Source organism: Falco cherrug, chromosome 9 (assembly GCF_023634085.1).
Source record: "Falco cherrug isolate bFalChe1 chromosome 9, bFalChe1.pri, whole genome shotgun sequence".
Lineage (NCBI taxonomy): Eukaryota > Metazoa > Chordata > Aves > Falconiformes > Falconidae > Falco > Falco cherrug.
This window is the reverse complement of record NC_073705.1, coordinates 28,392,003-28,418,767: the sequence shown is the minus strand read 5'-3', so window position 1 is coordinate 28,418,767 and position 26,765 is coordinate 28,392,003. Positions and strand designations below refer to the sequence as shown.

At 41.8% G+C, this 26,765-nt stretch overlaps 1 protein-coding gene across 1 annotated transcript; it reads left to right on the top strand.

Moving 5' to 3' along the window:
* Nucleotides 1-1,172: 1,172 nt before the first annotated feature.
* OGA (O-GlcNAcase) lies at nt 1,173-26,644 on the top strand. The gene is made up of 16 exons (XM_055719985.1): nt 1,173-1,738; nt 5,429-5,480; nt 5,791-5,888; nt 7,108-7,238; nt 7,920-8,091; nt 9,123-9,221; nt 9,396-9,680; nt 10,246-10,404; nt 11,643-12,253; nt 12,634-12,808; nt 16,379-16,464; nt 17,335-17,439; nt 19,022-19,107; nt 20,317-20,509; nt 23,437-23,596; nt 24,379-26,644. Exons 1-16 carry the CDS (start codon nt 1,552-1,554, stop codon nt 24,513-24,515), a joined length of 2,736 nt encoding a protein of 911 aa, XP_055575960.1. The 5' UTR covers nt 1,173-1,551; the 3' UTR covers nt 24,516-26,644.
* The last annotated feature ends 121 nt before the right edge of the window (nt 26,645-26,765 follow it).

Here is a 26,765-nt window from a genome sequence, read left to right as displayed (position 1 = left end):
ACAACTGGTATTTTTGCTCTTTGAAAGCTTTAGATTGAATGTGATGGTAACTAGAGATGCTCCTTGGCCAGGGTCTTTGCTGCAGCATGCTGGGCATGAAATAGAGCCAGAAAAGCAGGTCTCTTGGGTTTCTTCTTGTCATGTCAAAATATCATCAGTGGAAATAAGCTCAAAGAGCAAGAAACAGGCTTCAAACATGCAAGGCAGGGTTTGGGGCAAGCACAGTGAGCTGGGTAGGGGTGCACAGTGTCCAAATCAGCAGGGGCTGTTTTTAATAGGAGTTTTTGTTCATTGTGTTAGCCTTTGGCTGAAGCACGATGTGGCTGCCGTGGTGCTTTCTCCAGCCCCCCTCGCAAGCTGGGGTTGCTGGCAGCTGCTTTGCTGGCAGGTTTCACGTTGGCGGGTACCTGCTGTGGCCCCCCCAGCGCTGGCTGGGTGGGCAGGATTACCACACCGGCCTCCGCACAGCCCTTGCGGGAGGGCTCCCTGCTCAGCCCCCTGGTCTCCAACCCGTGCTGCGGGCCTGTCGCTCCCACGCGGCTGGAGCTTCTCCCTGGAGCGACGCCATCTGACCTCAGGCTCCTTCTCCGATTTGCGCAGCCGGCCCTTCAGCATCCTCATAGCCCCTTCCAGGCACGGAAACACCTGCAAGCGCAGCCGGGCTGCGCTGGGAGGCAGCGGCTGTAGGCATTTTTCCCCTCGCACCCCACCCGCGGCCCCCCTCCACGCTATGGCAGGGACACAGCCGCTCGGCCTCCCATCCTCGCGGGGCCCCGGCGCCACCGCGAGAAGTAGGCCACGGCTCAGGGGAACCCGCGCGGCCGCTAAGCCAGCAGCGGCACCTCCCCCCGCGCAGGCGCGCGCCCTCCCGCCCGGATTGCGCGCGCTGTGCCCCGCCGCGCCTGCGCGGGGCCGAAGTAAACACTCCACTTCCCACCCGCCCGCTCTCCCCCCCCTCGGCGCCGCTTCCCTACACAAAGGGCACGGCGCATGCGCGCCCCCCCACCCCGCACCTGCGTGCTGCCCTCCTGCCGCCTCCCCCCGCCCGCCGCGCCGCCCGCGCATGCGCCGCGCGCACCCGCTCGCTCTCTGCGCAGGCGCGCCGGGCAGCCGCGGCCTCGCCCCTCCCCCCGCCGGCCTCCTGAGCAGGCGCAGTGCGCGCCCTTCCGCGTCCCGCGCATGCGCCGCGAGCGCGCTCCCCCTCCGCCCGCTCCCCGAGGTAACTCCCTCTCCTCAGTCCGTTGTTCCCGCTCGAGTGGCGCGGTCCCGGCAGTGCGGCGTGGGGGCCGATAGGCCGCGGCGGCCCGCGTCCTTCCTTCCCGTGGTGGCAGCAGCTTCCCTCCGCCTCCGCGGCGGTCCCGCTGCGCGGCTCCGAGCGGTGCGGACCGGTTGGGGCCGGTTCCCCGCGCAGGCGCAGGGCCCAGTAAACAGGAAGCGGCGGCAGCCCGGAGCGGCGGAGACAAAGGGCTTGTGGAGAGGGGAAAGGAGTGATTCGAATTGTCTCGGCTCGGCCCGGCCCAGCGAGCGGGGGTCCTGGCGGCGGGCGGTAGGATGGTGCAGAAGGAGGGGCAGGCGGCGCTGGAGGAGCCCCAGGGCAGCCCCAACCCGGCCGGGGTGCCCGGCGCTCCCTTAGAGCCGCCGGGCGCCGCCGCGGGGCCGGTCCCGGCGGGTGAGGAGACCGACACCGAGACGGAGACCGCGCTGGGCTCCCGCCGCTTCCTCTGCGGCGTCGTCGAAGGTAAGAGCTCTCGGAGGGGGTGCCCCATATCCCTGGGAGACGGGAGGGATGGGGGGGGTCGGTATCCGCCAGAGGCCGCGGGGGCGCTGGTGCTGCAGTGTCTCCTGCCCCGGCCCGTTGTGACGGCCGGCGGGGCCCGCGCTGCCAGGAGGGTGCGCGGTTCTTGGCCGGGGCTCCCTCCGCTAGAGCGGGCTGGGGGCGGGGAGGAGCTGCGGCTCCCGGGCGGGGCTTCTGCCCCTGGGGCTTCTGCTGGAAGCTGCTCGCTAGCAGGGAGCGCCCGTTGATGGCAGCTGTTCGGCGGGGCGAGGGCAGGCCTGGCACCCCCAGCGGGCCGAGGGTTCCTAACGGAGGCTGAGACAGTGCTGTGGCTCTCTTGCTAGTACGTGTCTAAAGGGGGAGGCAGGAGACGGAGAAAAGAGCTACTGTGCTATTATCCCAGCCGCACGTGCTCTTGCTGTGCGCCAGAGGCTCAGATTCGGTTTCCTGGGTAGGGAATAGGTGATTCCGTAGACATCTGTTCTGGAATTAATATTAAATTCTCCCTGTTCTCTGAAGGGTCGTAGCTTACTATTTTAATTGTTCTCTAGAGCAGTCCTCTTCTGTCTCTTGGTGTAGTTGTAGCATTAAATTGTTTCAGCTGTTGCAGAAGCTGCAGAATAAAGGGACTTCTTGCAATTTTCGGTAACTAAAAAAGTTATCTGTGTTTCTGGTGGGTCAGTTAAGGTAGATGGTTGAAAGTCAGCAATAAAAATGGTTTATTCCCAATAGTTGGTTTGGAATTGTTCTGAACTGCTGTAGACCGCTATTATTTCTGTACCTATAATGAATCTTTAGTAGGAGAACAAAATGATTAATGGATGGAATGGAGAGGGAAACAGGCTGTTTATCAAACTCATTTGTTTGTAGAATGCCTTTTGTCCTTTTCTTGATAAGACCGTTTGGCTTCTGCAAAACTGAGAAGTGCGCTAGGCCCACTTAATGCCTTTATTTTTTAGCACTTTACTAGGACTTAAATATAGTCAGCTTGCAGAGAGATAGATGAGATAGATGTCTTTTTTATACTTTGTTAACAGACCTAGTTCCTTGAAGACAGATGCTAAATTGAAGGCTTTGGAGACAGATAACAGTGAACAGAAATACAGATTGTAGCAGCTTGTTTTCTTGTGTTCCTGCTGATACACCTTGACTGTGGATCACCTGTTCATCTAGGTTTCTGTCGGAACCACTGCGTATACCATAATCATTTTTCTTATCCTGTTAGTTACATTGTTGATTGCCTCTGCATGTATTTTGGTGCAGGTGTTCTTGACTGTATTGTGCATAAAACAAAGCAAGAAAATGGCTTCTGCCTAGTGAAGCATTAGTTAGCAGTTACCAGTTTAACATCAATATGCATTCAGGAGAAAAAGAATAGGGGAGTGTATAAAACAAACAAACAAACCAAAAAAACCTCACCACCACCAACAGAAAAACAGTTCTGTTGAATGAGGTAAACAGTAGTGGATGGAAACATCTGTCACCTTAGTGACTCAAAAGAATTATAGAGGTAAGAGAAAAAGAGGGATTAGCTTCAGAAATTTAGATAAATACTTAAACATAGTGCGGTGGTTGACACAGACTAGAGGTATGGTGAGATTAAAGCAATGAAATTGAGAGTTTGGATCTTGTAGAAAAGGGAGTGGGGAAATTGGCTGTGTTACTTCAAAAATACCGGGTGTGCACTCTTAAGAATGTGAAAAGCTTATGACAGGTATAAAATTCACTGTTTCAGGGAGTAATAAGGTCTGAGGCAAATACTGGATGGCAAGCTTTGGTGCTCTGCTTCCAGCGTATCCTGGCTTTTAGTGATGGAGAGCATGGTAACTGAGATGAGGTATTTAGCACGATCTGTTGACTTTGTAATAACCTGACACATATTCTTGAGGGAGTAATACAAAACGGGTCGATTTTTAGTTAGAAAGATCCAAGAATTGTCATCAGCTGGTGACATTAGTAATCTAAGAAATGTGGTGACAGATGGAAAAGTATCTCTTTGGATTAGCATGTTCTCTTCAGTCTTATTTAATTAGGTTTTGTTATCTGATTTTATTTATTTTTTTATTAGTAGGCCCCTGTTGTGCTTTAGACTAGTAGGTCTGCAACAGCAGTATCACAGGTCACAAGTAAAGCAAAAGTGTTCTGAACGAGCTGTGAGACATAGGTGGGGTGCTCATTAGGCATCACAGTATTTCATTCCTTTTGTGGATTCTTGAGCTTCCTCGGGGCAACATCAGTCAGAATTAGGGAACTCTAGTGAAAATGAGAAATTTGTTCTGGGTGAAATAAACTGGGAGGTTTTCATGCCTTGCACCTGCTCTCTTGTTTGTTCCTCTGTTTAACTGTCCTCTGTCACTTGGCAGTTTGTGAGGAGTAGTAGTTACTCAGCTTTGCCACTTCGTGGTGCCAGTTAGTCTAAGATCATTTTTTGAGAGACTTAATTCCTAAAACTTGAGCGTTTTTTAAGCTACTTAAAAGCACGTTGTTCTCTTAACAGGTATCTGAAATACCTGTTATTATATAGAGAACTGTTCCGTTGCATCAGTTTTGAGCTTTGAAAGGTTGTAGGAGGGTGGTTTTGACCTCTGTGAAACCACATGTTTACCGATTTACAGTGGTGAATAGCTCTGGAAATAAAGATTCTGTTTACCTCTTGAACTGAGTTCAGTGGGGACTTGTGAGCTTTGTGTATATCATTCATTACTGAGCGGCCGTGTTGTTTGAAAATAAGAGCTTACTAAATTTCAGTGTTATTTCAGTCTCTGGTCTTTGCACAGACTGCCGAGTTGAAGCTTTGTTTTGAAGTGTCCACTTGTGGTTGAACTGTTTGCACATAGGTCTAAGTGAATTTCCTTGACTAAGAGTGCATTGAGAGTGCTTTTAAAGTATTATGTTTCTAGAATGGAAGGATTAGATTTAAAACCAGAAGCAGTTATAATTTCCATACAATTTCATGACTTTCAATATGTGCTATTATAAAATTACTTGTGTAGATGCTTTCATACAATTATTCAAAGACATAGTCTTAGCTTCTAAAAATGTGGGAATTGTAAGGTATCAACTTGCAAGTTCATTTTGACAAGGAGCCTACTGAACTGAGTAAGAGGAGTTAAATCCTTATCATTTTGTTACTCGCTTGTACATACTTTTTTTTAAATTATACAGCATCTACCTCAGTATGTATTTATGTACTCCCTGCGTGTATTTAGCATTCTAATCTGTACCACTGGTTAAGCATTTTTGAGCTGGTAAATATTTTCAGGTGTCTTCAGAGTTCACATTACAATCAAATCTGTTTTGTAGGTCTGGAGTGATAGTTTAATTAGGTTATGACTGTTCAGTCTGCTCTTCTAATAATGCTGACTTGACTTGTCAAGGGCATATTCTCAGGAGTACAGTTTGGATTCTGAAAACTAATTGCTTCAGTGGCCAAAAATATAAGACCTTAGATCATAAGAAACTAAATGAATTTTAATTGCACGTGCTTTTATCAGTTTAGATCACTCTCCTAATGCTTTATAACTACATTTTGTTTTTCCTTTGATAAACTTTTTGATGAATGTAACAGAAGAGGAAGAAAACGGTGGGTTGTGATATAAAGTTTCATAGAGCAGGCATAATCTAACTGGATAATTTTAATCTTGTTTCCCATAGGATTTTATGGAAGACCTTGGGTCATGGAGCAGAGAAAAGAACTTTTTAGAAGGCAAGTCATGCTTCCTCTTACTGCAGCACATTCCATTGCTATATAATCACAATCTTCCACTTAAGCCTGGAAAGAAATATTGTTCTAACCTAGAGCAACTTTTTGCCTAATATCTATACTTTTGAGGACTCATCCTCACTTTTCCATCTTGCCTAAACCAAATTTGCCCAGTATCACTTGTGCATAAAGTTATTGTCTTAATAGCATAACACAATGTTCAATGAAGAAAATAAATTGGATCAGGTAGAATGCAGAATTCCTGAATTGGAAGGCTATTCTCCCAATGAAGGCTTTTTTCTTACGTTTATAGACTTCAGAAGTGGGGACTGAATACATACCTGTATGCTCCAAAGGATGACTATAAGCACAGGATGTTCTGGCGAGAAATGTACTCTGTGGAGGAAGCGGGTAATTGCCTTTATTTCCCCTCTGTGTTTTCTATAAATAGTCTTGAATGAATTGGTCATTGCTACATATGCTTGTGTGTATTTGATTGCAGTAGCCATTTTCAAAGGTGAGTGGAGAGCTGTTCTTAATACACTGCAGATGTATTTAGTGGAGCTTTGGTACAAGCATGGATTTACCTCTTTTAACTATACTTTGCAGATGATTTCTAAAACGGCTTTTAAGGCTTTGTCTTACAAGATTTACTTTTTTCCAGGGAAAGGTTGCTCAGAATTATTCCTCTGGCTTTTGAACATCTGGGCCATATTTTGCAGTAGAAATTATTTGTTTGAGTAAAGAAAAAAGATTGATGAGTGAATAGCATGCCCTTTTATATGATTCATTAAGTGCTTGTCTCAGTGAAGAGAGTACCAGTCAGAAAAGCAGCTCCTGACAAGTCAAAACATAAAAGACCTGTTCGAGCTGGTGTGAGGCTTTTTATTCACCTCTGGCATTTATGGGATCTGCGGTGTTTTATTAGTCTGTGGGGATTGTTTTCCTTGGATGAGGGGGAAGAAAGTCATACTCGCTTGAAATTAAATAATCCTTCTTGGAGGCCGCCTTGAGTCACTGCAGAAAGATAATCTAAAGGATACTGTAAGATAATTGTCAGTAACAACAAAGATTGTTAAATATTCTAAAAATAAATCTCTTTATTCATTGTATAGAAGATAGATTTCAAGTTTGTTTTAAAGTCTAAAGCAACTACTTCTACACGGTGATGTAAAAAAAACAACCCTTTTTCATGTGCCCCGAGCTTCAGTCATTAATAGTATGTGAATTAGTGTCATGCAGGGTGATAATACTACATTGAATTGTCCTTTAGTATGTATGACAAAAGTGGAAAAAGTAAGTAATAATTCTAGAATTGTTGATGTGCATACTGTAAAAACAGACTACATCCACATTTGTCTCGCAACATTGAGATAAAGATAACTTAAAAACCTTTAAAAATCTGTAACATGGAAAATAATGCAAGGACAGTTGTTATATTCATTTTGGCGTAATTTCTGAGAACTCTTCCAAATAATATGATGCTCTTTGCTGTGTTAGTTTTAAGAAATTCCAGCAAATTATTTTTTTATTATGGTAGAAGAGGCATCTGTATTTAATTTACTTATAATCATGTCTGAGATTTTTTTAACTGTTGACTCCATCTGAAATATTTGAATTTGATTTCCAGAGCAGCTAATGACTCTAATATCAGCTGCACGAGAACATGAAATAGAGTTCATCTATGCAATCTCACCTGGACTTGACATAACTTTCTCCAATCCTAAAGAGGTATCCACATTGAAACGCAAGCTGGACCAAGTAAGTGTGACACAGTCTTGCCACAGTTGCAGTGCTACTTACCTTGAAAACTTGAGTACCCTGCTCACTCTTGGAGCTTTTCACTAGCTTCTTTTAATGTTTTCAGCACTAGTGTTAGTTTGGATGCCTCTGAACAATTCCAATGGATGTGTTCAGATTGCATTGCAGAAGTGACCAATGATCATCTAGATGTAAAAACAAAGTCTTGTGTTGGATTCTGAAGGCTATTCTTGGGAGCTTGTCTTCAGGGTATTTTAGGGCCTTGAAGTCAAGATGCATTTCTAAAGCAAGAGCTCTTATCCACAATAAACGCCTTCAGAAGCAGACCTGACACACACATCTTTTTTGTTCTCCTGATTGACTCCTCTCCCTTTCCCAAAAGCTGTTACAGAGTTAGCCTTTTTCCAGCTGTCTGTCCAGTGAGATCAGCTTTGGATTGTTAAAACTGGAACAGATTGCAGGTCTTCATAGGTCTAATCTTTGAGAGAAGCAGAGCAGTGGGTCAAAGATAGGCATTTATTGTGAATAGATATCAGTCTGTCTTGCCTTCTCTACCTTCTCTCCCTGACTCCTGTAGTTTTTCCTTTAGAATAGATTAGATGTAAAAATTCTGTGGTTTGATTTAAAATAAAAGAGAAAAAGAAAGAAAAATAAATATTTTGCTTTTGTGTCTTGTTTTAGGTTTCCCAGTTTGGGTGCAGATCTTTTGCACTGCTGTTTGATGATATTGATCACAATATGTGTGCAGCAGACAAAGAAGTTTTCAGTTCCTTTGCTCATGCGCAAGTCTCAATCACAAATGAAATTTATCAGTATCTAGGAGAACCAGACACATTCCTTTTCTGTCCTACAGGTAAAATGAGATGAATCTCTTAGTTCAGCCATAAAAGAGGGGGACTGTTATCTTACTGCCTGAAACGCTGGTTTAATATTTAATCACTGCTTTAAGGAGTGAGTATTTTGGGATTGTTTGAAGAAATTGACTTATAAAGAAATGTTCAAGTAATTGAAGTACATGCCGAGTTTTTGCCAAATCTACGCATCTCTGAAAGGCTTAATGCCAAACAAAGAAGGTGGCTTGATAGACTACTTCAAGAAGATTGAACTGAAAATTAGGTTAAAGGAAGATTTCTATTTGACTTGTACCAAAATCTTTTTGCTTCTTGATCTGACTGGCTGTTAGTTTCTTAGAATTTTCTTAAAGTAGAGGTACAGCACAGTCTGTGCTCACTTCTGTCATTGGTACTTGTTTTTAATAGGATTACCCAGTTCCACTAGTTGCTGAGTTGTTTTGTTTATTTATTAAAGAATAAGATTACTTGCATTTGGGTCCAGTGCTTGTTTCAAATTGTGAGCTTCCTTTAATAGGTACAAGAATATTATAAGGGGGGGAGAATCACTGTGTTCAGAGGTGTGGATTGTTGTGAGGAAAATTCAATTCAGTAGCAAAGTTATGATCTTTATTACCTTACGTTGTAGTAATTTGGTTCTGTTACAGACCTCCTTTTTAACTTTACAGAGACATACGTTCCAGTGTTAATATTTTTAGGTATTTGCACTTCATGATTAATCTTAGGGTTTCTAGTTCTCTTGCATATTGTCTGCTGTAACCTGCCCTTCCGTTTATGGACTTCGTTAGTTTTTTCCTAATGTTGACATTTGAGCAATTTTAAATAAATTCTTTTCCTTTCTGATCTTTATATTAAGTATCATTCATAATGTCCTTTTTACTTATACTTCAGACTTTGGGGCCTTTCTTGATTAATTTTATAGGTGTTTTTCTTCTCAAATGGTAGCATTCTCTCAAAGTGCTCATGGGACAGTTGGGTATGTTGTCACATGTGTGCATCCTTTTACTAACAGTGACAATCTTTTCCTGCACAGAGTACTGTGGAACTTTCTGTTACCCAAATGTTGCCCAGTCGCCGTATTTACGGACTGTAGGAGAAAAGCTGCTCCCTGGCATCGAAGTGTTATGGACAGGTAAAAATTGTTTGGTTTGGCGTTTGTTTGGTGGTTTGTTTTTTTTCTAATTCATTGCTGGTGTTAAAAAAAAAAAATTCTCACAAGCATTTAATAAAATAAACTGTCTAACTACATGGGGGTTGAATCTTCAAGTATATGCAAAACCCTCTGATTATCCTGTTTCCCTCCTAGGTCCGAAAGTTGTATCCAAAGACATTCCAGTAGAGTCCATTGAAGAAGTTTCTAAGATCATCAGGAGAGCGCCAGTTATCTGGGATAACATTCATGCTAATGATTATGATCAAAAGAGGCTTTTTCTTGGGCCTTACAAGGGGCGGTCAACTGAGCTCATACCTCGACTAAAGGGAGTTCTGACCAATCCAAACTGTGAATTTGAAGCCAATTATGTGGCTATTCACACACTTGCAACCTGGTACAAGTCTAACATGAATGGAGTAAGAAAAGATGTGGTGATGAGTAAGTATATGTAACTGCTTGCTAGTATCTATGCTTAACGATGCAAGTAATACTGATACTTTTTTGATGATTCTAGCCTTTCCTTGCCAACTTTTTCTTTTTAAGATCACCTGGCATTTTCTACCCATAAGTAAATAACAGTTCCCTGAAAGATAATGAGCCTTTAATTGTTCTACTGTTTTTTGGGAAGTATCTGTAGCACATGCTATCAGAGAATCTTAGTCTTGAGAGGTATCTGTGGTTGTATAAAAAGCACTCTCAGCAAGCCATTTTAATGGTCACATTTGACATAAGTGTCCATGGATTTGATCTCATTGGAATACGAGCAGTTCAGATCAAAAGAGAAACTCTGAAGGCCAGAATGTCTAGGTTTTGCATACTGTTTCTGTGTTGAATATTAATGGTCACTGCAGTTTTCCATTTTGTCTAATTAGGATGTAACGCTTTGTCCTCTTTTGTGAAGTAAGGTTGTTAGAGAGTTCTTGAATGCCTTGTCTAACATAACTTTTTTTTTTAAATTTTAAATGAAACTTGCGTGATAACTTTTTCAAATTTGTCTCTGTAGCTGATACTGAAGACAGTACAGTTTCTATCCAGATTAAATTGGAAAATGAGGGGAGTGATGAAGATATTGAAACAGATGTTCTCTACAGCCCACAGATGGCCCTGAAGCTGGCCTTAACTGAATGGTTGCAAGAATTTGGGGTACCTCAGCAATACAGCAGTGAGTCCAATTTGGTATCGCTCTGGGGTTGGTAGAAAAATGGGGTTAAATGTTCAGTAGTAGCATTTAAATTAAAGCTATTTTACAGAACCTGGCAATTTGTATACTTTTCAGTTGGGAACATTTTCTGCATTCGTAACTGGGGAAACCTTAATAAGGAAGAATGCTTGACATTCTGCAGCGTGCCTGACCGATCAGTAGAAGCAACCTTTGATGTATAACTCTTTGACACTTCTGATACAAGACGGGGAAACATTCTGGATCTTGCTAGTCCCAGTTGTTACTAGACTTCCACAGGACCTGAGAGAATAGGAAGAACAGTTTTTGTTTTGAAATGGGTGTTAGATTATCATAAACATTAGTTCTGGCCCAGAAGAGTCCATGTATTTCCAGTTGTTCTAAAATGGCTTTATTTTTCTGAGTTTCTGTCTACAGAAACCAGATGGGTTCCTTCCAGCATTGTACACCTTTCTTGTAGCAATAGGAGCTTGGGATCTGAGGTAAAGTCTGTGGTTTTTTCCCACATGTGGGTTTCAGATGGTCACAGTGCCCTTCTGATAACTGGCGGGGTAATGGAAGAACCCCTTCTCCCAACTCTGCTCTGGTGCAGTTATCCTTTTGAACTGCTGTAGGGTTTTGGATCTTTCTAAAACTCAACTGCAGCAAAAATGGCAGTTGAATTAAGGTGTCGTGTTCCTCCGTTTTCACAGAATAGTTCAGATTGGAAGGGACCTCTTGAGATCTCCTGGTCTAACCACCTTGCTTGAGCAGGTTGCCCAAGACCATGCCCAGTCAGGTTTTGAACGTCACTGTTTTCCCTAGGTTCAAGACATTTTTGCAATTGACATATTTAAGCACAATTCCTTTTATTTTGAAGTGTGCTTTATGTCCAAATACAGCTTTTAACAAGTTGATCAATGCAGAGGTGAGAAAAGTTGTCTTTGAGAGCTTTTTATTTTGATGGCATAGTTAGAAATGCTGCTGGAAGCACATAAATATTAGCTAATTTTCCTAACTTTTTCTCCATCCTATCCTTGCTTACCAAGTATGTGGAGGGGAATCTTGCAAAAAAACAGTCAGTAGTTAGTATTACAATGACTGAACAGGCAAAGCACCAAAAGGAAGCTGTGCTGATCGGATGCCATGGCAGCAGGATCATCCATGATTTGCAGAAGTTGGTAATTTGAGTGTTAGCCGGCAGATATTGAAAACTCTAAACTTGTTTCTTCTGTTCTCAGGTAGGCAAGTGGCCCACAGTGGTGCTAAAACTACTGTAGGGGATGTTGGGCCTCTGGTGGCACCATCCTCTTTAAATGCAGCGACTGTGGTTACCACAGTTTACCAAGAACCCATCATGAGTCAGGGGGCGGCACTGAGCAGCGAGTCACCAGCCTTGGTAAAGGAGGAAGAGAAGAAGCAATCTGATGAGGAGCCGATGGACATGGTGGTGGAAAAACAAGATGACGCAGACAAGAATGCTAATCAGATCCTGACAGATATTACTGAAGCCAAGATGGCAGAGGAGTTGAAGCCCATGGATACTGATAAGGAGAGCATAGCTGAATCAAAGTCCCCTGAGATGTCTATGCAGGAAGACTCTGGTAGTGACATTGCCCCTATGCAGACTGATGAGCAAATTAATAAAGAACAGTTTGTGCCTGGGCCAAATGAAAAGCCTCTCTACACAGTAGAACCAGTGACTTTAGAGGACTTGCAGCTTCTTGCTGACTTGTTTTACTTGCCTTATGAACACGGGCCCAAAGGTGCACAGATGCTGAGAGAATTCCAGTGGCTCAGAGCAAATAGCAGTGTTGTCAGTGTTAATTGCAAAGGAAAGGATGCTGAAAAAGTGAGTGTGAATCTTGTCTGTCTCCTTTTAAATCGAAATCCTGAGCAGTGTTTTCTGTGATAGGCTGATGCTCGGCTTCCTAGGATCAGAAGGGTAGCGTATAACTAACCACAGGTCACAGCAATTTTTATTCCTCCAGTGGAATCTACTGTTTTAAGCCCTGTAGTGCCATTTAGCTGTGAAGGCAGTCTGGTGTATGTATTTGACCAGTGACCCCTGTACTAGCCTCAGTTCTAACAGCTATCTGTGTCATGTGTAGTGTGGTAGTCCATGCTAATAAAATGTAGTAATGAACTGTATAGTCTTCCCCCATAATTTGAGTACCTCTTCTCCTTAGAAGGTAGTGTTTGATCTTCTGGATCTTTTGCCTCCGTTCATAGATAGAAGAGTGGCGTAACCGAGCAGCCAAGTTTGAAGAGATGTGCAGCTTGGTGATGGGGATGTTCACTCGCCTCTCCAATTGTGCCAACAGGACAATCCTTTATGACATGTACTCCTACGTCTGGGATATCAAGAGTATTATGTCAATGGTGAAATCTTTTGTGCAATGGTTAGGTAGGTGCATCGGGAGCCATTATAATCCCAGATAGTGTGTATATATATATTTTATTTTTTTTTAAATTAGCCCACGGGGAAAACAGAGTATTAGGCAAATGCGTTTTCTTGGATATGGGGTCTGTTTTGACCCTGTTTTAAAGGTTTTCCTGTCTCGCTATTGGAAGCAATGCCTGCTGTGAATTTGCTTTGGTATTAAAGTGAAGTCTGCTGGATGCTTAAGGTTGGAGACCTTGATTTTCTTCTTGGGCTAATGAAACTTGAATCTCATCTGACACGTAAGTGTTGACTTTAACTTACTCTTGACTGAATGCACACTGGACTATGCCATGTAACTCCTTGGATTACCCTGCTGTATGATTGGAAATGACACTACGAAATGTGACCACATCAGCCATCTGCTGCTTGCTCTGTCTTGATAACGTTATTGCTGTCTTCAACAGAACAATTGCAGAAGCGACCTTTCAATGGGCCTAGCCAAGAGGAAGCCGATCCTCCTAGCCCTGTGCGCATGCGAGCTTTAGCATAAGGCTATTCTGGTGCAAAATAATTTCCTTTAAACACTTTCCAAATTGTGATTTATTTATTTTTTTGTTATTGTTAATTTTATTTTTGGGGAATGGCTGGAAATTGTGGAACTCTAGACAGATTTAGTCTGAGACTTAAACTGATCTTGAAACAGTGTTTTCTTTTTTCTTTTTTTTTTTTTTTTTAAGTGTGGTTTTTTTTGGTTTGGTTTTTGTTTGGTTTTGTTTTTTTCCCTGAAAGATTTTTGCGGGGGTCCTAAGTTGGCAGATAGCACCAGCATGGCCTGGGTAATTCTAGTGACTTCATTTCACTTTCAGGTTTCAATCCAACTGTAAGGAATATGCTGTGGACTTGCTTGACATACACAGCAGACAGCAAAGCTGATGGTCTCACGTCACACTTTTTGTAGTTGTCACAAACCTCCCAGTGGTTAACCATTACACCACCTTGGTCTGGTCCTAGTGTTTGGATTGTCCTTATATGATATTCTTAAACACTGCCAGGTTTAAGCAGAGACAGAGAAGACCTGTTAAGTCATCAAGTCAGTCCATGCTCAACAACTTCCTCTCTGTGCTTATTAAATACCCGATCCCTATACGTATGGTTGATAAAGAAGAGCTTTTAGGACTGCCTTCTGCAAAGTACAGAGAACACTAGCTTGGGAGGAAACCTCAACAGCATTGCAGTATGTTAACATCTCTGCTTAATGCTGTTCAAAAGCTTTCGTTTGTGCATTTTTAAGATCAGCATAACACAACTCCCCCAACTTTACTATTCTTGCTGTATGCTGACCTTTAGCTAGAAAGAATGTTCTCTTTATGATAACTTTCAGTTAATCTGTTTAAAACTCCAGGCCAAAGCTCTATAAAAAGAACAGTGACTCTTGTACTCCCTAAACACTGAGGGTCCAACTTAGGACTGCTTTTCAGAATTATCTGAATCACCTACTGATTTCAGCTGAAATTGTCTTCAGTTTCCAATGCCCCTGTAAAGTTGGGTTCAAGTCTTTAAATGCGTCAAGTATTTGGAATAGTTCATATTGGAAGCCAACTCTGTAAGTAGCTCTGTTAATCTTGGCACTGTTGTGTTCCAGTACTTAAACTGGTATTAGGTAGTTAAAAAATTAATTCTTAGAGTTCTTCAAATGTACACTTTAATATTCATGCTAGCAGTGCTTCTGTGAGAGGGTTGTTTTTGTCTTCAGCTTGTGTTTTTATCACTAGTGTAAATACATACAAAGCAAAGGTCTTTGTTAAGATACATTATTATGTAAAGCTAAGTACGTTAAAAATCCAAACAAATTAGTTTTCACGATGGTGTGCTCAATGGTCCACTGAATGTTCACTTTCTTCACCTCTCCTCCCAAGTCCAGCTAGCATTCAGTCCCTTAAATTAGTGTGGCTGTACAGTACTATGGATTACTAATGACTTCTATTATCTTCTTCCCCATTGTGTACAGATGGGAGAATCCTCAGCACAAGTTTCTACTGCTATTGGATGGACAGCGCCAGATGTTCACAGCGCGTCGTCATTAATTAATTAAAATGGAAAGGTTTTGTCTGTGAGGCAGCTCAGATAGATTAGATGTGCAATAGACATGAACTGAAGTCACATTTGCGCAGCGACTAAGGCATTAACTATGTTTTTCATTTATACAGCTCTTCATTCACGCAGCTCTTTACTGTAATAATTGGAAGTGCTAGTTAAGTTGTAGTCTCAAAGGACAGACAGATACTGTCTTCCAAGTTATTGACTAAATCTCCTTGTGAAGGATGTCATTTTATGTGAGAATTCTAAAATGTGGGAGTAAGACAAATACAAATTCTAATGCTTGAATTGTTCCTGAAATTTACCATAATCAGTATTTAACATATATTCCTAAACTTTCATAAATGTCAGACTTGGCACACTTTGGGACTCTCTGACTAGCACAACTTACTTGTCTGTACTGATCTGAGACTGTTACTTGAACAGGAGGTAGATTGCTGTCCACAAAAGGAAGAGTATTTGCGCTGCTCATCTTGTCAGAAGACTAGGCAGGTAGTTGAAATCTCCACTCCAGATACCACTTGTTTTTCTTTTTTTTTTTCCTCCCCTTCAGAGTTGTCTTATGGTAGTTGGTGAAGGCTGTGGTACCTTGCTGGCAGAATAGTATTAAAAGTCAAACAGCTAATGGAAGTTTCTTTTCTAAAGCAAATGTAAACTAAAGCTGAGCACGTTAATGGGCCTGCTGTGGCTGGCTGATCAGCAGGGACCCTGGTGCCTCTGATATGCTTGAGAAGGAAAAAAAAGCAAGATCCTGAAAAGCAAGGCTAGTATTATCTGTGGCCAACAGGGGGTACTAGTTTAAATTGTGAGTTAATTCCAGTTAGCACTGCTTAGCTTTTTAACGTGCCAGCGGCATTGTGAAGGTACAGCCTGGGATTATGTGACTGTGTAGTCTCTTTACAAGAATATTGTATCATACAGCTGTCCTGGCTGCCTGAACTGTTAAAGACTGTTTGCATATAATGCCAGTCCTAGTTTTCTGACAAGATTAGAAACAACCATTACTAAAATGTGACTTCAGAAAGGTCCATTTTTTTTAAGGGGCTGTGATAATGGCATTTGTTTGATCTAAAATTTATGACATGAGCTATTGAGCCACATAGCTTCCAAAATGTCATCTTTTCACAGATGAAATAAACATTTCTGCCACAAATATTTAAAAAAAAATATGTACAAAATGTTTCAGAAGCTTACATAATTGTGCATGGCACCATTCTTGTGCCTTCTGGCCTAGAATGATGTGTGTTAGCTGAATCAGCTCATGTGTTCTTACAAGAGTCTGTTATAGGTAATAAAAAAATTTGGAAAACTGCAATTAGTGTGCAAGCATGAAATCTTTGTAAATCATATATTATTACAGCCTCCCCCCAAGCCCTGGATTCTAGCTCAGTTAGAGAGCTTTTTCCACAAGTGTGTATTAGCTTTTTGGACATGTTAGACACCCAGGAAATCCCCCTTCTCGTAACATTCTCCGCTTGGATCTGATCTCAACAGGGTGTCGTAGTCAATCTTCAGCACAGTTCTTAAGTGGAGACCAAGAACCCTGGGCCTTTAGAGGTGGTCTAGCAGGAGAGTTCCAGGTATCAATATGACTTCACAACTGAATGACATTTTCTTTGTTTTATGAGAAACCTTTTGTTGCACATCAGAGGTCTGGAAGGATTGGTCTGCCGAAGGCTTTCTGGTCCAAAGCCCACTAGCCTTACAGCTTGGTTTAAAATAATTTTCCTCCCCTTTCTACAGTAATTTCTCAAGGAGATGCTGCCTGTCCCACGCGCATGCGAAGCGCAGCGGCTTTAGTTGTACATTTCACATTGTTTCTTTGCAGGTCGCACAGCATTTTTTTTATCTGCGCCCGCAATTGCACAATGCGCGCATGCTTGTTTGCCGATGGGAATTCCATGAGCAAAAGGGATAGTAATCCAAATTTTGATTCCTCTCTAAATAAAGCTGTAATGTGCTTTGTTGAAAAGACTTCAATTGGCAAATAGTCTTAAATCACTGTTTATACCATGTTCAGATTTGTTCATGGATTTTTCAGGCACTATACTTTTCCCCCCTCACAGGTGCTCTGCGCGCAGCAAATTGAATCAGCGCATTGCTTTTGGGATAAAGCGTCTCCTCTGGCCAGTTAACCCTCTTCAGACCAAACCTTTCCTCCTGACATTCTATGTTCTTATACAGAGACAGTGTAGATATGATTGGTTAAAAGTATTTTAAAGCAGATAAGATTAACAGACTCTTAATGTGCTGTTTCAATTGCATATTTTAAAATACCAATTGGATATTTTCTATTCAAATAAGGTCTTTGCATTTGTAAAGCATACCAACCCCATCTTCTTCTGGGGTGCCTGCAAGTAGCAAATGTTAATTTGGGAGTCTGCAGTGCACACCCAAGAGTGATTGGTTTTGTTGTTCATACAGTCATATTAAATATTTTGTTTTCACAGCGTTTACTGCCTATTGATGGGGCAAATGACCTGTTTTTTCAACCACCTCCATTAACACCCACTTCCAAAGTGTACACCATACGACCCTACTTTCCTAAAGATGAGGTAACTGCTTTTGACACTGGTCGCTGTTGTTAGTGATGTGTTTCCTTTTGTGGCAACACTGGTTACTGCTGAGTCCCTTCATCCCCTAAAGAAACAGATGTCCCAGTATCTTGCACAAGGCACAAATGCAAGGTCACAGGAGAATGGAGGTTAATTGACTTGCCTGTGGTTCAACAACTTGCTGTGCTGCAGTACATGTACACCCACGTCTTGATTCCCAGTCTCCCACTTCACCACCTTTTTAAATCTGAGTGCCTTCCCTGTTTCGGAAAGGCAACTCAAAAGTTTTTAGCAGCTGGTGGAGGAATTCTTGCAGTGGGGACACATGCAATGGGTTAACCTTAGAGGGGTGGATATGTGTGTACCTGTTCACTCAGTAACTACTGTGGTAAATGCTGGTATTTTCAGAGCAGCGTAGGCAGAAGATTGATACTGAATCTCAAATGGTAGCTGCAACACGTGATGGTACTTAGCTATTTTTATCATTTTAGTGATAGTTGTAAACTTCTTGGTCTGATTTTGAAAGAATTGTCAAATCTTTCTTTGATTTGTCTGCTTTGGAGCATTTGATACTTTAAAACCAGGAATTTTGTATTAATTACTATTGATTAGATCTTCCTTCTGCTGAACAGATGTGTAGTGCAGTTTTATTCCTATTAGCAAGAAGAATACTTGAAGCAGATGTATCAAGCAGTAGTTATTTAACACCCTTTATGGATGCAGTTTAAACAATGTAAGGATAAAGGTAGCTTGAACTTTTGCATTTGCGGCTACATTGAGATGAACATGTTTCTTTTGAAACATAAGTATTTAGGTTGAGTTTGCAGCAGCTCAAATAAATCCTGCCTTTGAAGCCTGTCAGGCAGGGCTAGCACATGGAGACAGGTCCTTTACTTGCTACTTTTAGGCTAGCTCTGTTCTGTGCTGTTCTCACGAGTAGTAATGTAGCCTTTTCCATACCTTAGTGCAGGACTGTACCTAAGCTGTTTGTTCCTCTGTAGGCAATGGAATTGATATTTTTAAGCCACCTAAGCAATTGGTTATGCAGCTAAATGTGCCATCATAAAGAGTTTATTCTGGGGAGGAGTTCCCTTTTTAGGAAAGGACGCTGGAGCAGACCTGTGCAATGCAAAGCCTTGTTGAGAAGTGTGAAGTTTCTAAAGTAAAGTGTGGCTGATACAATTTTGCTCTTTAAAGACATTCAGCTGAAAGCCTTTTAACAGGGGGAAAGCCAGGGTGTGTCTGTTTTTCACAGTGGTGAAATTGTTGCACTGGAACATTGGAGGTTTTGAAAGGGACTTTGTAGCAAGGGTATTGATCAGGATTACCTTGTGCTGTTAAAACGTGAAGGAGATTGTCCGCCAGCCTTTCCTTCCCAGACATTCAACTTAACCACAATGGTTTTGATGGGCAACTTTGTTAGTTTTGGTGAATGGGAAAAGGTAGATCCTTTCTTATTGGTGGGTACTCTTGTTCTGTGTAACTAGTTTACAGTGGAGCTGTTCATGAAATCTCTCTAAAACAAAGTTTTTAGTGTTTGAATGTGACTGGTTACTTGAAATCATCTCTTCTCTCCTCTTAGGCATCTGTATATAAAATCTGCAGAGAAATGTATGCTGATGGAGCTGATCAGCCCTTCCATAGTTTACCAGATTTGATTGGAGACAAGTAAGTATTAGGAATGAATGACCTACAGAGGTGGTCCTGGGAGATGGAGTCTTGATGCTGTATTTAATTTGAATCTTTAAAAGTGTGCGTGTGGGAAGAATGCAAAGAAAATTTGATTAAAAAAAAACCAAACCAACAAACTCCTGTGCAGGCTCTCGGAAGACGGGGGTTTTGTTTCTGAAAGATACTGTTGACAGTTATGTCTCAGTTCGTGCTGTGGCCACCTGCTGTGAGCTGTTAGAGAAAAAGACTTGGCTGAAATCTCTATATGATGAAGCCTGTGCATCATAGTATCCTATTATTTCAGATTTTGTGAAAGTGTGTCATGAGAGTGTCCATAGTTACCCTCTGGTGGTTGGTTTTTTTCCAACCTAGTGTTCTTCAGATAATTGAAATTTTTTTGAGGACCAATCTCCCAGCTGACTGCCTTGAGTTTTTTCTGGAATACATGTTGCAGATTACCTGTACCAACTTTTAAAAAGAATAAGCAATGGCAGGTCAGATTAAGTTTTTTAAAAAAATAATCATTAAATCTGAGCTGTAAAATGAGCTACGTAGTAAGGGGGGGTTGGGTTTGGATTTTTTTTTGGTCTAGAGTGTTTAATATAGATAGAATTTCATAAAGAGGCTGCTCTGTGAGTGACAGGAAGGTAGTTAAAAAAGGATGTGTAACTGCTATCAAAAAATAACCAAAAGAGAAGGCAGAAGAACAAGAAGGTAATGGCAGCAGAGAAACTGAGGGTGAAAGGCGAAGGAGTTTTGTGTCTCCGGTGGGTCAGAAGAGCAGTGTGTATGGAATTAAATTCTGGGATCCTGAGGTGCAGATGTGGCTCATAGCTGAGTTTTGACAGTTGATCAGTCTGTTAATTAATGCTTTGTAAGAACTAATTCTAAGATTGGAGGACTGTCACTTCTTTGGTCTAGAGCAGGGGTCCTCTAACTACAGCCCGTGGGCTGGATACAGCCCCCCAGGGTTCTCAATCCGGCCCCCCGTATTTACAGACCCCCTCGCCGCCCCCCCTCGCCAGGGGCTGGGGGGGAAACCAAGCAGCCGCGGATGACTTTGACTTCCTGCCACTTAATCCGCGCGCCAGCCCCCTGTTTAAAAAGTTTGAGGACCCCTTGTCTAGAGTCTCCTCCAGAGTACCTGAAGAGCATACTTTTTCAAAGTGACCTTCTTTTGACTGAATTTAGAACTTCTTTCTGCAGGTTAGTAGGAGGTCTGCTCACCCTCAGCCTGGATTACTGCTTCGTCTTAGAAGATGAGGATGGCATATGTGGCTATGCTTTGGGAACGGTTGATGTGACTCCTTTCATTAAAAAATGCAAAATGTCTTGGATCCCTTTCATGCAAGAAAAATACACTAAACCAAATAGTGACAAGGAGCTGTCTGAGGCAGAGGTTTGTATAACCCACAAGATCAGGATTGTATGCTGAACTCTTTCTGTCCAAAGCAGGACCTTGTATTTCTTTTACATTTTGAGCTGCCATCTAATTCAGCTTTCGTACCTTTCTGAAGTCTTTTATGAGCATGGTATCTGACATCTTAGAAGGTGATAGTAAAATTGTTCACTGCCAGTCACGATACAGCTGTGTGTTGCTAATATATCCATGAGGTGTGCTTTAGTAGTAATCAATACAATAAATGTAAGCCACCTTAATCTAGAGAAAGTTATGGTTTGAAAATGAAGGATTGCTTCTGCTCTGTTCTTCTGTAAAATGAGAGGCTAGTTTCCCCGTGCTGTGGCTAAGGCCCTGATAGTCACATCAGTTTAAGTATGGAGAACAAGTGAAAGAGCATTTGGTTTTGATGTCAAGATCTATGAGCTATTTGTGGATCATGACAACCGTAAATGGTGCAAAATGATATCTCACCTTTAGTAAGTGCTAAAAATCAGTATTTTGAATTGGTTTTGGAAGAAACCAGAAAACTATGTCACTGAACTGTCAGAAATAGTGAAAAAATTCTAGCTGATGCATTCTTGTCAAGGAAAGAAACGTGCTTAATACTAAGAGGTGCTGATCCACACCTGCATGTGGAAGGAGCTGTGGACAAAGCTGTAGTAGAGGCAGGCCCAGAAACACCACTACTTAGCCTTTTTCTTCCCCTTTCAAGAGGGAAAGAATACTTTCCTGAAAGTATTCTCCCGCAGGTTGCCTGAATACAAAGGCTGATTTCAGACTGGTGGGCCTCCTAAGGGAATCCCCAGCTGCTAAGGGCAGAGCAAAAAAAGGTGTATATGGCAGCGTGCCCTTGCTTTATTTGGCTAGGACTTAAAGGAGGTCCTGGCTCTTGAGAGCACAGGCCTTCCCACAAGCAAAGCAAAGCTTCCTGGACTAGAAGGTGTCTTAATAGCTCCACTATTGCTATTGAAATGGAGCTAATTCTGCAGTCTGTTGATATATATGACTTGATTCTTCTACATTTACACAATGCTGTGCTTTCAACTGTGTATGTAAATTCAGATTTTGAAACAAAGCTAATGCATATAAAGATATCGGAAATTAAACATGGCAAAGTTGTAGTAGGTACAGTAAGGGAAGAAGGGGCCTTGATTTTCCAGGAGTTTAAAGCCAAACTTCAGAGAGAATGCAGGAGGTACTTTGAGCTGATAAACTAGCTTTTCTGTTGAGCTGTTTAAGAACATCTTTTGCTGTTGGTACATCACCCCAGGATTTCTGCTGCTGGTGCACTGTCTCAGAACAAATCTGATTCTTGAGACTATGGGCTTGAGGGATGTCCCTGGGAGGGAGTACAGAGGAGCTCTTTGTACTTTGCTATTGAGATAGTCACTGTGGGATTTTATCCGTTTAGCCTTTTGACACCACAAAGGAATGTAGAAAATGCTCAGTAGTTGCTTAGAAGCTGTTGTTACTGAAGATCATTTATGGGAAAGTTTTCTCAATAGAATTGATTTGGTTTCCTTTACAGGCTTCTTACCTCTTGATCATCTCAGACTACGCTTTGGTTGAAAAGCTCCCTTTCTGTATTTTTTAGATCATTTGTTTCAAATTGTTGACTTCTAATACGGTTCAGTTCTTCTCTAGTTTACTTAAATACATCTTGAGCCCCAAACTTCATGGGATAAATAAAATCTTCTGTTTCATAAAAGACAAATCCAATCTGCTGACTTACATCTACTGTTGTGAGCTTGTCTTGCAGTTTTGTCTAGGTTCCTGTCAGGAAAGTTTTATTTGGTATCGGCTTTTTATGAAAATAATTAGTAATAATGATTAGTCATTATTAGTATCCTCTCTAACTGCTTCTTAGCCCCACCTGTGCCCTACTCCTTGATAACCTGTTTTACCTCTTCTAGAATTTAGCTGTTTCTTCCAACTAGAGATCACCTTTGCCTTGATGCTTGAAGCCAGCATGGCTAGCTTTGAATGCTTTCCATGGGATTGTGCCTGTTACAGCTGTGATAAAGAAAAGCCCGGAGGAGCAGGCATGGTTCTGAACCTGAAGTAGTTCCACAAGTTTGAAGTAGTCACTTTGAACAGAGACCTTCCCTGCAAGAGTTTGAGAGATGGCAGTTCAGAGATTAGAGGGGATTACATTTACACTCGACCTAGGGAAAAAAAAAAAACCAACCAATGTGTATTGCAAATGTTATGGTTCCTTGTGCAATGAAGTCCTTGTCTGGGTTATGACAGCTATGTGGCTTGCTTACTTGAGCCAGTGCTCCCTAAAAGTTTTAAAATTCAGTAAGCAGCAGGGGAATTACTTGACTATATATTCAGATTTGGCTTTGTCTGCTTATGCGTTACCCCACTTGATTATTCCATTCCTATGAGTTGTATGAAGTTAACATCTGATGTCACATTCACAAAGACCTTCCTGGGTGATTGCAGGTTATCAACAAGGCTTATTTCAAGCCAGAGACAAATTTGTCTTTGTTGGGGCAAGTAGTCTGAGATAACTGCATGGAAATGAGAGGTGTTTCTAGGCTGCTATGAACCAAAGAATACATGTGGAAGGTTAGAACACTAAAACAGCCCATGTAAAATGCAAAGAAAAGGAATATCTGTGTACAAACTGTTGGGTTTGGGTTGGATTTTGGTTTTTCTCACTGGAAGTGAGTCACTGTCAAGCCATGCAAGGAGTCTTGCATTCCTCCTCTGACAGTCTTCAGAAGCTTCTGTAGCCTGCCTTTTTATCTGAAGTACAGAGAGCAGTTCAGCAGGTAAGGAACAAAGTGGCCATCAGAGGTGTACTTGAAAAGCATGCTGATTTGGAGGTACACTCTGTGAGCAAAGCAGCTTCCCTTAATACAGATAAATGAAAAGCTGGATGAAGATGAAATGTCTGTTTCTCATATTCTTTTCAGAAAATAATGCTAAGCTTTCATGAAGAGCAAGAAGTATTGCCAGAATCATTCCTTGCCAACTTCCCATCATTGATAAAGATTGATATCCACAAAAAAGTGACAGATCCAAGCGTGGCCAAAAGTATGATGGCCTGCCTGCTCTCTTCTCTAAAGGCTAATGGTAAGCTTCTTGCACTCAGAATTCCTTGTTTCCTAACTACATGTTGGTTCTAGGATGCAAGGGAAACTTGGGATGGTTATATTAACATGCTGTATTTGCATGTCAGCCTGAGGTATTAGATTCCTGACATAGCTGGCACTCTAGATTTAGGTAAGCAATTATAAATATAAACATTTCTGATAGCTAACTTCTGCTGCTGTCTTTGATAAAAGGTAGCTTTTCACTTAAGCCATTACCCTGCAAATTAGAAAATAGGAGGAACTGAGGGAGCAATTTGGCAATGAGAGCACACATTTTTACATCTTGAACAATGCACAAATAGTTATATTTCCCCTGCTGGCATTGGTAATGATACTTTTTCTTATGTGTGGCAGTGTGTGCTGGTGGGTAATTACCAAAACCTTCAATATGGGGAAGTACTTGGCTGTCTGCCTTACTGTGCACCTGAGGTTCACAGTTCCTTTGCGTGATTTGGTGCCCTCTTCTAGCGCTGTTTTCTGAGCCAACATCAGTTTCAGGATGGCTTTATGTGAAATAAAAGGTGTGCAGAGGGTTTGTTCAGACTGACAAGATGTCTGCAATGTGCAGTCTCTTTAGGGGATGGTCAGCTATGTTGCCATAAATCTGGTCTCTTTTAGGTACTGTGTGCCATATGGAATTTGGATCAGTGATTTCATTGGGTTTAAATGTTAAAATAGATGGAACTCTAGTAATGTTTGATGTCTGTGCTTTTTAAAGTAACTCTTCTCCTACAGTATTTTGTTTCTTTCTTCCTTCTTCAGGCTCCCGTGGGGCTTTTTGTGAAGTGAGACCAGATGATAAAAGAATCCTGGAATTTTACAGCAAGCTGGGTTGTTTTGAAATTGCTAAAATGGAAGGATTTCCAAAGGATGTTGTTATCCTTGGAAGAAGCCTGTGAAGTGCTTGACAGTGAACTGTTCCAGTACTGTAGTCCCTTAACAGCTGGGCAGGTAGTGGTGGGGATCTTCATATGGTCTAGCTGCACAAAGCCAGCAATCACCCAGCTTGGTAGAAGGGGCTATGCGAAAATCACCCATCACGCATTCAGACTGTAACTTGTTGGAAGAGGACAATGCTGCTGAAAACACTGTTTTAACAAAGAGAAACCTTGTCCTCTCCTGGTCCTGTGTGAAGTGCCAAGGAATCTTGCATGGGCTATAGCTTCTCAGAGGAATCCCTCTCAATTGGTGCTGTGGTTGACGACAGTTCTCTGCATTCACCTGTCAACAAAAAGTGGTCTCTGGCAGAAGTATCTATAAAGATGCAGGTTTTTTCTCTGTCATAGAGCAGGATGTGCAACTGGAAGTTGCAGAAATGGGAGGGATTGCTTGTGTCAATCAGCAAATTTAAAGATAAGTAGCTACAGTTCTATTTTTGACTATCTTTATGCTTGTTGATAAAGCAATGACCCATTGTCACTTCTAATGACCATTGGTTCAAGCTTTGTGCTTTGTTAGGGACAAATGTGCAGTGGTCTGTGGCAGAAGTCACTTAATGACAAACTTGTAAATTCGGTGTATATAAACTTAGCCGTATGCTGACTAACTTTTTGTTTACCAGTTTTTGTAACTTTTTCTTTTGAGAAGTGACATGGTATAGGTCCAAGATGGCACTTTTGAATAACCTAAAACCGCAATGGAGAATGAATCTGTCCTCAGCACTGACCATTCTTACTGTGCCTCGTATCCAGGGCTAGAAACTGACCATCTTGGGTAAGGGGAGCAGATCCCAAATGATCCTTCCTTCTACAGCAGTTCATCGCTGCTTGTGGTTACCATTCTCCTGGGGCTGAAACAGTAATTCACGGGGTGGTCTGCTGAACCTGTTCATTTTGGTAACATTCGCATGGGATTATGGCTGAAAGATCGTGAGAGGGAGAGAGCTGGCCCCACAGCTGGGATTTGTCCTTGGAACAGTCACCATGTTTCAAAGCGTGTTCGTACTTGTTTGATTAAATCAGGGTCTTCAAGTCCTGCACATTTGTATCAAATAACTTTTCTATAAGAAATGCCACAATAAGCACATTTTTACACATTATTTAAATGGTTAGCTACTTTTAAATGTTCCAAGGGTTTAATGTTTTTACCCAGGACTAACATGTTTGGCTATGGGATGGAATCAGTGCAGTATGGGATCTGGTAGTGAGGTAGTTGCATCATTTATGAAATTGGTATTTCACAGAAGTCCCAGTGTCCTAGTTACATAATTGGCCAATGGTATATACCTTGCAGTACCTTGCTGTTTTCACCTACAGCCATCAGCTGTCTTTATCTTCCTTTTTAATTTTCCTGCTTTTTTTTACGTGGTGTGCAAAGGAAGTTCAGTTCCTTTTACAAGCCTCTGGCTGCACAGAAGTTGTTACACAACCTAGAAATGGCATTAAGACTGCGGCCTGTAAGGAGATGCTGTTTGGCCTTCTGGTGCAGTGACATGCAGGATGTTTGGTTTGGTTTGGTTTTGTTTTTTTTTCCTTTGCAGAATGTGAACAATTTTTTAATGCGGTAGCGAAGTATTTAAGTTGAAACAAGTTCATTTCATTTTTAGAGAGAGGTACGGGGTTGTGCTATGGGATTCCATGTAAGTCAGAGCTGAATGCCACTAGTTTTTATACAGCTTTGAGTGCATGTTGAGTAGATGATACCTTGGTTTATCAGGTTGGGGGCGTTTTGTTTCTTCATGGATACCAGAGTCAACTTACTTTTATCTGGATGCGTAACATTACAGCATAGGATACTTGTGGCCTTATTTCTTGGCTTTTAAGGAGTTGCCACATTTTCTCTTCCTATGACTTTGTTATTATTATAGAAGTTAATGTATAAGCCTATGGAATGTCAGGCCAATACCATCATTCTAGGATTGTAAAGTGATACGTTGACATATCTTTCATGGTTATGAATTTTCATTAAGGTTGGAATGCCACTTTCATTAATCTGTTTTTAGATCAACAGTATCTGTAGCAGAAAAAAACGACCTGTAAAACTGTATTTGAAGACCATGCGAGAAATAGAATAAAAATCGAGAAGTGAATGTAAATGAGAAATGTGTTTTGTGTGTGAGGTTTCAGAATCAGAAGTGGTTCAGCAATGCATGTTATGACGTGCCAGATGTTGGATTGTTGGATGCTCTTGGGATTGGCTGGCAGAGACAC